The 11,764-nt window shown below is 37.9% G+C and overlaps 1 protein-coding gene across 1 annotated transcript in view; it reads left to right on the top strand.

Moving 5' to 3' along the window:
* Nucleotides 1-4,879: 4,879 nt before the first annotated feature.
* The window catches only part of cfap74 (cilia and flagella associated protein 74), a 52,478-nt gene continuing 45,593 nt past the window's right edge, over nucleotides 4,880-11,764 (top strand). The window contains exons 1-10 of the mRNA XM_061057211.1: nucleotides 4,880-4,955; nucleotides 5,129-5,287; nucleotides 5,933-6,028; nucleotides 6,128-6,232; nucleotides 6,860-7,033; nucleotides 7,303-7,413; nucleotides 8,801-8,903; nucleotides 10,378-10,535; nucleotides 10,703-10,916; nucleotides 11,005-11,157. Coding sequence (XP_060913194.1) covers nucleotides 5,187-5,287; nucleotides 5,933-6,028; nucleotides 6,128-6,232; nucleotides 6,860-7,033; nucleotides 7,303-7,413; nucleotides 8,801-8,903; nucleotides 10,378-10,535; nucleotides 10,703-10,916; nucleotides 11,005-11,157 — 1,215 coding nt within the window. The 5' untranslated portion in view covers nucleotides 4,880-4,955; nucleotides 5,129-5,186. The remainder of the gene's footprint in view (nucleotides 4,956-5,128; nucleotides 5,288-5,932; nucleotides 6,029-6,127; nucleotides 6,233-6,859; nucleotides 7,034-7,302; nucleotides 7,414-8,800; nucleotides 8,904-10,377; nucleotides 10,536-10,702; nucleotides 10,917-11,004; nucleotides 11,158-11,764) is intronic.

Below are 11,764 nucleotides of genomic sequence, written 5' to 3'. Positions count from 1 at the left end.
GGTTATCACAGAGAGATATCTCAAATATAGCCCAGTTGTTCATCACGCATGTGGAAGGACAAACAGCAGAGGCTAACATGTGATCTTGATATGAGGGACCAACAAAGTGAGTGGGGGGCTTGGCTTGTTCAATAAAAAGATTAATGTTTAATATTTATTCAACAGTTGCTCATATAGGCTATAGGACTCTATCACAACAAAGGAAAGCCCCAGCCCTGTTGTACAACTTCATATGTCGCCCTGAACAGTGTTTCTCAACTTGTCTGCCCTCAGGAGATACATTTTGAAGTTGGTGCCTTCTTGGCCGAGAAAAGGCAGAAAGTGTCTTTTTGGCTCATGTGGATGAAAGACACCAAATCCCAGAATGCACAGCACTGCAGGCCACTCCCACTAAGGTCAGGTTTACAGACATATTTACTTCAACACATAAGGCCGTTTCCTCAACTGATTCAGAGATTTCTTCCAGAATTGATCTTGTAAATTCCTGTCAGAAAACAGACTGTATGTCTGTGTTCATAGACAAACAGTGAGAGCACCAACACTACCAGTCCGCCCCAGCTCGAGTCGGCCCGGGTTCCACGTCCTCACCGCCGCTGACAGGCAGGCCTTATGTCGCGGCTGCTGAGTTGGCAGTGGCCGGCGGCCTCCAGAAATATAACAATATAGCTGCGAGACAGTTGCTGCCAAGAGGCTGGTTTTGTTTCTTGGCTGCTGGCGGCCAGCGGCGGTACTGGCGGCCAGCGGCACTCCTGGCGACCAGCGGGCAGCAGTGGCCCCAGCGGCCAGCGGCGACCGGTGTCCAGCGGCGGCAGCAGCCAAGACACAAGACCGGCCTGTCGGTAGCATCTGTTTCGCCGCTATGTTTATATTTTTTCGCCATTATCAGCTTTCTCCATAGAGCCTGTTAGCATAGCTTCCAAGCAATATGGCGGACGTTAAGTTTTGATTCTGGGAGTGAGTTCCCACCCACTGATCTGTGATTGGTCTGTAGCTTCAGTGGTCTAAAATATGAGGAACTAGTGTTGTTGTTTCACCCCGCTAACCGCAACAGCTTCCAATGACACAAAAATCATCATTTTGCATCACTGGAAGCTCCTTTTCAGACTCAGAAATACAAAGATTTCACATCTCAGGGGAAAATGAGGGCGGGATGCACGACCATTCAAAAATACTACCAGGTTTCTAATGATACAAAGCTTAATGCAAATGGGTGAAGTATCCCTTTAAGTCATATTCAAGCATGGGGACCTTAGTTGCATTACATTCTACATATCTTTCTTGTCATTTCTGTGCATTCAACCCTTGAATAAAAGTGTACAGAAGCATCTGCATTAAAGAAAAGTAATGATGAAAACTAGCAAAGCAATACTGTGAATTTGATAATCATTCAACCAAACTCACAGAAACCACATCCGTTGAATATAAAACAACACATCTGTAATTCTGTGATGTACAACACTGACATAATCCATGTATTATTGGCTTATTAAAGCTTATAAGAAAATTAAAAGGGAATAGGGGATTTAAAATGTTTAGTGCCACATACATGCATTTGGAGGGTAAATCAGTTAATAGTGAATAAAAAGGAAGTCGAGCAGTAAGCTGATTAAATGACTCATACCATTATCCACCTTTGGCATGTTTATTATTAATACATTTATTTTTAGGACATTTTCATACATAGGCTACATAAATTGTGTATGTATATGCAATATAAATTAAATGTAAATTATAAATTAAATGAAACAAAACAAATTAAAGGTCAAATTAAAAAGACGCATGAGGAATTATTCTTTGTTTTTGAAGGAATTTATATCATCATTTAAATATGTTTTGGTAGGATTTAGCATTGGAATCCCCTCTGTGTTGTGATTTCATGAGTCACATCAGCAAGCTCCATGCTCTATTATTTAACAATTGTGCAGGCTTGTATTTGTCCCTCATCAAATATAAAGTCTTCTTTGTGCTTTGGGAGAGTTTAGTGGTTGCAGCTGTGCACCTGCCCTTTTGCTGCCTTGACCGAAGGGGCAGAGAAATGCATGGAGTTGGTAACTGTGATTCAGATAATGTCCCCCACTCCTACTGGACCTTCCATTTGGAATCCACTGCAAGTTGTATTTATATAAAGGTACCAGTCTTTGTGTCCCCAACAGTAATTACACCTTCATCCTGCCTACCATCATCCATCACACACACACACACACACACACACACACACACACACACACTCACGAACATGCACATTCATTGCCTTCTGTCTATTTATTCCGTCTCCCATGGTGATAAGAACTATTCCTGTATCACACCTCTGTGGGGCAAACACTTCTTTCCTAGTGCACTTCTGAAGTCCTCTTTAACATTATGAAGAATTAAAAGAAAGCTTTATTGCATCCATTAAGAGAATCTTTACAGTAAATGCTCATTCTGCCTGTGCAATACCAATCACCTCAAATGTCTTGTTCCAGTGTAAATCAGATAGCGCCATACAGCATCTTGCATGCCTGACAAAAGATTGTGCATAACTCACAGATTTATCATTCCCCTGAACCAAATGAGATATTTTCTGCTGAGCGTGGTTTGCCTGATATCCATCCACAGAGATAATTCAGGTATGGAATGTTGCTATTTTGAGGCATCTACAAGAACATTAGAACAACACTTTATATCTTTGTCTTTAGGGAATTAATGGAGTAATATTTTCTAGAAATAACAAGACCATATGTTTTACCAACCAAAAGAAGGGTTTTTTTCAGAGCAACATTTGGTTGGCAATTTACTTTTGGATAGTTTTACCATGTTCAAAATTATGTACTATAAGCTGTTGGAAATGGACCTTTCATCGTCCAATCTGCATCAAGCAAAACAGGTTTCAAAAGTGTCTAGTCCCGAGGTTATCTTCTTGGTGTTGAGTCATATAGTCATATAGTCTTAGGCATAGCGCCACCAACTAGAACTGTTATTTTGTGATAGGCTGTCCTCATAAGACGCTCTTTGTCTTTTAGGCCCTCATGTCTTTACTTAGTTCAAAGCAGATCTCACACAAAAATCACATGGCCAAAGTTCTTAAAAATGTATTCTTTTAAAATTATTTTAAGAATGCTCAAATTAGAAATATTTTAACTTCTTTAAAGTCAATTTACAAGCTTCCTTTATTGTTGGGAAATGATTTAGGCCTATCCTAATGGTAACAATGTCTTCACTGAATTTAAAAAATGTATGTCCCAAATACCTTTTTAACATTAAAAGTTTACCAGTGTGTAGACTTGTAATTCATGCCTATAATTCATTACAGGCATTACTATGCCTGTTATGAATTATTTCATAATTTCAAATCTGGTGTCTCCCTTTATTTTCCTTTTGCAAAGAGGATGTTTAATCCCTGTCTCATTTATTTTATGTATGTACTCACTCAAGCCACTTTTAGACTCAAATACAGTATGTAAAATAAAAATCTATGTATTAATCTAGAAGACCTATAAGGTCCTTGTCCCTATTAAATAAGTTATGGTATTACTTTTGAATGTAGAGTCTCACAACATTGAAGTTAATAGTGTGATAAAGTTTCGTCTTTTGGGTAAGCATCATATTCATAAAGCCAGATTTCTTCAGTTTTCGCCGAACAAATTATAATTTTTTCATGAACTTCAAATATTCCATGAATCTGTCATTTAAATGTTGAGAAACAAGAAAGCTTAAAAGACATTAATTTTTTAACATAATTTTCTGGTAATGTATCTGATGTAAACCTTTCGCCTACTACTTTCTTTTAAATTGTTTTTTATTAGGCTATTTGTTAATGTTCTATTTTATATGTGTTAATATGTTTTTGTTGTAGGCTATTTGTATTTCTGTTTATTTATGTGTCTCTGTTTAGTCATTTGATGTATTTACTGAAGGCCTACCTTACAGTCTATGAGGCCTACCTACTCCTATGTTCATGAACTTTAAATGTAATTTGTTAATAAAGTTAATTTAGAGAAAAAAAACATTGCGTCGCCCATTGCGTCTCGTCTCCTTGGCAACAACATCAAACATGGTGGTGGATTGACTTTCGGTGTGAACAAAAGTAGTTTTTGAGAAGAGCTAGCCTATTGTCAAGACAGAAACTAAAGCTCAAGGTAACGGCTTAATTTTTGTAACACGAAGTTTGGACTTTAAATGTGAGGCAGCATATCTTGAACTGTTAATGTGCTTTTGTTGCTGAGCTGTCAAGCTTCCCATGCTTAGCTAACGTTAGCCCCTATCAAGTAGCCTATAGCCTTTGAAATGGCACGTCAAAACAAACCTCCAAAATCTTATTCCACAATTTCTTCAATTAAAGAAGAGCCAATCTTTTAATCGGCATGTATGGAAGTTACTAAACAATAATTTTAAATGGTATTTCGACATTTTTTTTTAACTTTTTCAGGGACGCGATTGTGACGACAGACAACTATGAGCATACTATTTATTTGTGTGCGAAAATATAAAACAAAAGTTACTTGTTACCCAAAATATAAAACAAAAATTCTCCTGAATGAAACTGTTTATAAAGAATCAGTGATCTACATCATCAAACAAGCAGATAATGAAATAATATGCCTTAAGCCGATTGACAGGTATAGGCGATGTTGAACATATTGCCAGTGTCTACGTTTCTCTTTGATTATATACACCTGTGTTATTCATGGTTAAGGTGAAATGGACAATGAAGAAAGGGAAAGTCCCCTTGATGGGGCATCAGACAGGGGTGGACTTCACACTGATGAGGAAAGTGAGGGTGAGTGAGAGTGTCTGTTGTTGTTCGTTATTTGGCTTATTTTCTCTATTTCTGGTCTGTTTAAACAAACCTTTATCTTTAATTCAAAAGTGAGATAATGTGGATCCATTTCAGATGATGGTCCAGGCCCGGAACCCTTTGAAGATGAAAAACCAGCCTTTCCTCCTGATTTGGAGTGGTTAGAAGAGTTGTATGAGTGAGTTTCTTGTTGAATCTTATCATATTTGTACAGAGGAATACAGATAACTGTGCAATATTGTAATTTCATACAAGATGCAAATAATTAATCCTTATTTTGTTTTTTTTTCTATGGTCCGATTTTGAATAAAACCTACTACTTTTCCTAAATATTCTTGCATTTGCCCAAAGAGAGGAAAATGCTGCTGATGGCAATGACCTTCCGGTTGTAGCTGACAGAAGTGGGAAGATGATTCATGCCAAAACAGCACGGATGTTCAAACTGAGAAGGAACCTGGACCAGCTGGACACTTTGCACCAACAGAAAGAACAAAATGTGATTAATGCCAGGTATTGATATGGCAACCTATTGTGATCTATACTTATACTTAACATAAATATGAATATGTGTGTGTATGTGTGAGTGTGTGTGTCTTGTCTGCCCTCTTCTCTTCCCTCTTTTACTGCAAGCCATTGAGCATCCTATGAATCAAAAGTCAAAGCAGATCTGATCAAACATGAGAATAACAGAATCCAATCACAATTTCCCATTTCTGTATGAGCCATTATTTTATTCTTCATGTCAGTCTCTCACCCATGCCAAGATGTATGTGTTGCACGAAGAACATGGGGAAATCTGAGCTATTCAGATGTGTGTGTGTGTGTGTGTGTGTGTGTGTGTGTGTGTGTGTGTGTGTGTGTGTGTGTGTGTGTGTGTGTGTGTGTGTGTGTGTGTGTGTGTGTGTGTGTGTGTGTGTGTGTGTGTGTGTGTGTGTGTGTGTGTGTGTGTGTGTGTGTGTGTGAGTGCGTGCGTGCGTGCGTGCGTGCGTGCGTGCGTGCGTGCGTGCGTGTCCACTCTTAGCTTTTCCAAAATCTTCGATAGATTACCCTGTAAGCCAGCATTCAGTATTTGTTCTGAACATCTTGCACTTAAACAGCTCTTAAAATGTTCTAATGTTCTAATTGTCTTTGTTATCTTGTATCTCTTTTTTCCAGAGAGGAGCTTAAACTCTGTCGTCAGAACATTCAAAGTTTGATGGAACAGAGGGATTGCTTGGAGAGAGAGATCGAGCAACAGAAAAGAGATAACAGGTTGGTTTAAATGAACTAACAGTGACTGCCTTACATTCAAATGCTGATTCTCTACATTTTCCTACTCAGAGGTTCTCTTGTTTTTATTTGATTCATCAGCGTGGCAGTGTTTCGTTTGCGAGCCCAGCATAAACATTTGTGTCAAACGCTGCAGAGTGAGGAGGAACTGGAGGGCAACATCGACAGAGTGCTGAAGCAACACGAGTGAGTCAGGCTGGGAGACTGTTTGTCTTTAAGATCATGTGAGAATTTGTTATTTCAGCATCTCAGATGTACCTGCAACAATCGGACTGCACCAACTTTGTCTTTTTTTTCAAACACAGTGTTCTTTTTAGTAAGGAGGTAAACAATGGTCCTTATTAGAATGTTTTTATTCCCAAGCAAACAATCATAGCGTGTTAATGTCCTTTTTATTACTTTATTTGAGATTCATATCCAAGAAAAAACTTTTCCTGTTAAGTTGCACGGAATATCAGTTCATAAAACAGTGATTTAGTTTAGCAAAGTGTGGTCTATTCTAAAACCCAAAATGGGTCTTCCTTTAAATTCTATCCAAGGCTCAGAATTATGTTTTCTGTTTGTTTTTTTGTTTACAATTACCTGTTCAATTTTTACCTTTTTGGCCAATTGATTCAGTTTATTGACCAATTCCTTAAAATAAAAACCTGAAAGCAATATCAAAATAGCAATGTCCTTTCAAAAACACATGTCATGTTGGCTTCTCATCTCTTCTGTGACCATGAGTGCTGGTAGAAAACATATACCAAAAGATGGAATCTTAAACATCTTGTTCCATTTATAGTTTTTCAAATTCTCCATCCTTTTCCTCAGATTGGAGTTGACAGAGATAGAAGTGGAGCTCGGCAGGGTCTCTCTGCTCCGGGAGGAGTTGAAGGAGGAGGAGCAGGTCTTCCAGGTCCTTAAGGGCCAGAAGGCAGCAACGCGATTGCAGCATGAGAAGCAAGCCAGGAAGAACTTGCAGCTCAAATCTCAGCTTCTCAGGGAGTAGGGCAAAACAAGCATTTTGAGTTGTTCTTTGTAATGCATAAAAAATGTTTTGTTTATTTTTTACATCAACAAGTAACTAGAAGGTGAAGCATATGATTTAAGTGACTTATACTTTCTCTCTAAGGTGAGACACGTGATGCCTTGATCTGTATTTTTCCCTACAGGACCATTTTTTTTAAGTCAGTGATTGGATACATATCTTTGTACTTTTCCATATAAAGACAGCTAAACTATATGCATATGTATCTGTTATTTTGTTCTTATAGTAAACAGGCAGAAAGGATAACGAGAGAGGGCACTGAATGTCAGAAGAAAATTGAAGAGGTCCAGGCTAGCCACAAGGTAGCATCAAAGCACTTGAAGAAGACCATCGATAGGTAAAGAGCTAATTTAATGAATGAAGGTTGGACTTCAATGAGAATGTGATGTGATTCAGAGGATTTGTTTTAGACTGACATATAATGGGTTATGCAGTTGACATGCACCGATGCTGAAAAATTATTTTTACACAAAATACTTGGAAAGTGGAAATGTACACAGAGAAGTTCTAGATGAAAGTAAATAACAGATTATATTGTAAATGTTATTAAAGTTATTTATGACATCTCCCAACAATACAAACTACTGACAAACTCATACACCCATTATATAAGGGTCTGTGTTGCAAATTGCAGCTAGAGTTTTAAAACACTAAAACCAGCAATGACTGGTCCTGAGAAGCCAAAGCTGGTGATTCTGCTGTCCATTCCTCTGTGCCATAGAAGGCCACAGTTGTCCAAAGCTATAGCTGACATATAACAAAAAAAAAACACGCATCACAGGACAACACAATTGCAGTGGATGTTGTACATATGGACATCTTCGTTCAATGCCATGAACAACCTCAGTAGATTTTTGTCTAGCCTACATTTACCGAATTTCCCTCTGGGATTAATAAAGTATTTCTGATTCTGATTCTGATTCACTGTTGTAAATTCACCACATTTTGAATCTGCAGCAGAAAAGTCAGCATACAATCAATACTCATGTTTTAAATATTTACTTAAATAACATTAAACATAGTTCCCAGTGTTTATTATAAATTACAATATATTCTTAGAATAAATTACCAGTTGCTTAAGATTAAAGTCATCTGTGTGAAGAGTTGCCTTGAGACCACAGACAGAAAATAACATAATCAAGCAGAGCATGGTGACTCCAAGGCCAAACCACTATGAGAGGTTAATAGTCACAAAAATATCAGCCAATCAGAGAATAGCATATATAGACTCTGTCCTTTAATAAGACAAAGGTCCCTATTGTTTATCTGCCAACTTTTTTATGAATTTCACAAATATTTTCCACTAGTTTTTTAAGTTTCTATATCTAATTACTTCATTCTTCAGTAAATGTCCCCCCCCCCACCCCCAAAAAAAACAAAAACATTATTTTAAGTTAAAATCTGTGATGTATGATGATGAAGAAGAAACTCCCACAGCCTCAAATCAATAACATTGATTATTATCTCCCGTACAAATGTGGGAAGTGAGGACATACTGCATTTCCTACATCCCAAAACAGTAAATAAAAGGGAGAATATGTTCTTGTTATTCTTGATCCATGATCAAATGTTTTTTTTATATAAGCTCATACTGTGGTGGCTAAATTAAAATGTTTTTGAGTTAGTTGTGTTTTTTAACCTCAGTGCTGAACCTTGAATCTTCAATCTCAGCAGCAATTCCATATTTATTTATTTTTCTTCTGTTTATTTAACTTTTTTTGCAGGATGCAGCAGCAAAAGGCTGAGAAGGATCAACAGATGAAGCAGATACAGGAAAAGAGAACACAGGCTGTCAATTCCCTGAAGTTAAACATAGCAGCCGCCCATGTACAATAATCCACTAATAATGTGCTTTATTTATTTTGTTTGAAATATATTTGATTCATTTTCAAAGTGCATAACAACAACAAGAAACCCACACGAAAAAAGACAAAACAAGAAAATTATGACAAGACAGCAGCTAGATGAAGACTCACAGCCATGGAACAACATTTATTAAATGTTATCAAACTACTGTAACACCTAAAAAAGGAGATTAACAGGATTCAGGTACAATGCCACTATTTTAAGACACTAAAAGGTAATCCACTTCTCTGTAGTAAATCTGTCATTTCATATGGTTGAATAATGAGATTTAATAGCTATACCCACAGTGCAATATAAAGCCGTTCCTAAGAATAAGAATAATTTCATGTTGAGTTGATATTGCATCCCAGTGATAGAACTTAACCCAGTTTGACTTGTGAAAAGATATAGATTAAAGTACATGCACACATCCTACTGTAATGTTCAACACATGTTTTACATTGTCTAATAATTACAGCTGCTTGCAGTCTTGCAGACAAACAACAAAAAAATCAAACAAGTATCAAACAGCAAAACACAATCTAAAGTTATACAACTGTATTTTTAAACGCACAGTACTTGCACTGTACCCATTTCACAAACCACAAAATCCCCACAACGGTCAATAAATTCATATGGAAAAAGACTTATTAATAATTATGCAATATTTCTGAAAAATGTACTGTCAAGAGAATCACCATAAAGTAGGAAATAATAATCTATGAAAAGTTTCTTCTCATAGAGGCGGAAAGTCTCACATAGAGGTTGAAACTGGCTAGATTCAGTGTTGTCTATGAGAGTCTTTGGACAGAACTATCTGCCATTAAGACTGTACATCTTTATGAGCATAAGGAGTATGTTTGTATTCATCATTTGTCTTTGACATCATCATCAACAGCTTCAGAATGTATTGTAAACAAACCACACCAGTAAAAGTAGTTATTACTAATCATTAAATACTCATTAACCATCACCATCAGGGAATATGAAACAGCCTTTCTTAGTTTCAAAAGCTATTAGTACAAGCATTTCAATGTACTGATTGCCTTTAAAAAAATAAAGCTTCTGGAGCCTGGCAGGTGTGAAGGGATTAACAGAGAAATTTCTGTGCTGAAATTACACATTCACTTTGTCCAAATGAAAACAAATTTGATCTAAATTGAAGAATTCATGAAGCCTGTATTTTACATGTTGCATGTTCTACTAAAGTACATCAACAAGAGAACACACTTTGACTTGGACAAATAGAGTGTGAATGCCCCCTCATTTTTATGCTGATATTTAATTCAATATTTGGATATTAAGGAAAAAACGCACTGTAGGAGGTGGGACAGGCTGGAAAAGGCAAAGCAGACACAACATCTAACCTGTACAACAACCTAATTCTTATGATAAACTCTTCAAAGGGCTTCATGGGGTAAAAATGAGTGTCATTAATCTGCTCTGATTTCTTAAGGAGAGCTTACAAGTCCAACAAAGCGGAGCCAGAGCAAATGCCCCGAGAAAGGAGCATCAACACAGACAACTGACAAAATCCCTGCAGACCCAAGGCACCAACAGTAGCAGGCATATGTACCAACAGAAACAACTAGAGGAGAGAAAACGAAAACAAGAGTACGTCCTCATCTCTCGTTCTCTCCTCTCCTCACCCGCATGCATGTCCTCCACTCCCACTCATTGCAGCAGTGTGTGGGTGTGTTTTTTTTTTTTCTCACTCCGAGCTGAGGAATACATGACTGCATTTCAGTAAAAAGCAGTGCTGTTTATTTTGCCCTTCTCAGGGAAGTTGAGGAGAGGCAGAAGTCAAAGAGAGTGGAGATTGTGGCCAAACTACTTCAGGAGGAACAGCTCGTAAAGAGCAGAAAGAGGCATCAAGCACTTGTGCCTAAACCCTCTACCACTGACAAGCGCTCATCCCAGGGGGGGGCAACAGAAGAGCTCCTGCTCTACCTGGATGATAGGTCCTCATCTGCCAGGGAGGAGGGAGCCACAGTTGTAAGTGTTCACAACATTTAAAGTTATGTTTGTGAAAAGACTGTGCTGAGATATCAAGTGCATATGTGTGTATCTATTTGCACTGCAGTCAAGAGATTTCAGTGACATCAGCAGCTCATCATCAGCTTCCTCTGACAATGAGGACCTGGAGGACACCATGCACCAGGAGGAGGATCTTCAAAGCCACATTGACAGTTTGATCAAGCCTGAGTTCTCTGGGCTGTGGGACCAGAACTACAAGGTGCACTCAAACAATAACCAAACTCCAACAAGTTGCTATTTTAAAACACTCCCTTTCCATTCACAGCAGGCATAGGATTTTTCCCTAGTACACATCTTCAACAAATAAATGACATCTTGCACACAGAAGAACACAAACTAAAAATACATTCTGAAAGGAGAGATACCATATAAGTAAAAAAATGTTGCTTATACACACAGCAAAGCTGAGTCAACTAATTTAATGTGCATGGATTAAGACTGATTGTGTCTTGAGGTAGTAATTCCCAGCAGCTGTCCCCCAGACCTGTGTGTTCCACCGTCCCTACCCTACAAACTACTGCTAGTTCTTTTGGGCACCGACATTTAGTGGTTGAGATCTGAAAATGTAACCTACACATCCTCCCTGCAAATGTTGACTCTGAAAATGAAAAGAGAAACCATGACATCACAGTTGTTGCAGGATCCTACAAGTCCAACAATCAGGTTGCAGTACATATGTTTTTATTTTATTTAGGTGCTTTTGATGTCTTTATTTAGAGATAGGACAGTCAGAAATTGTGGAGGGGGAGAGTTGGGAATGACATGCTGGAAAGGAGCCATAGGTCTGATATGAACCAGAGCATCCC

The sequence above is a fragment of the Labrus mixtus genome, chromosome 15 (assembly GCF_963584025.1).
Source record: "Labrus mixtus chromosome 15, fLabMix1.1, whole genome shotgun sequence".
NCBI classification, from domain to species: Eukaryota; Metazoa; Chordata; class Actinopteri; order Labriformes; family Labridae; genus Labrus; species Labrus mixtus.
Note: the sequence above shows the minus strand (reverse complement) of the source record. Positions and strands in the feature narration are given on the sequence as shown.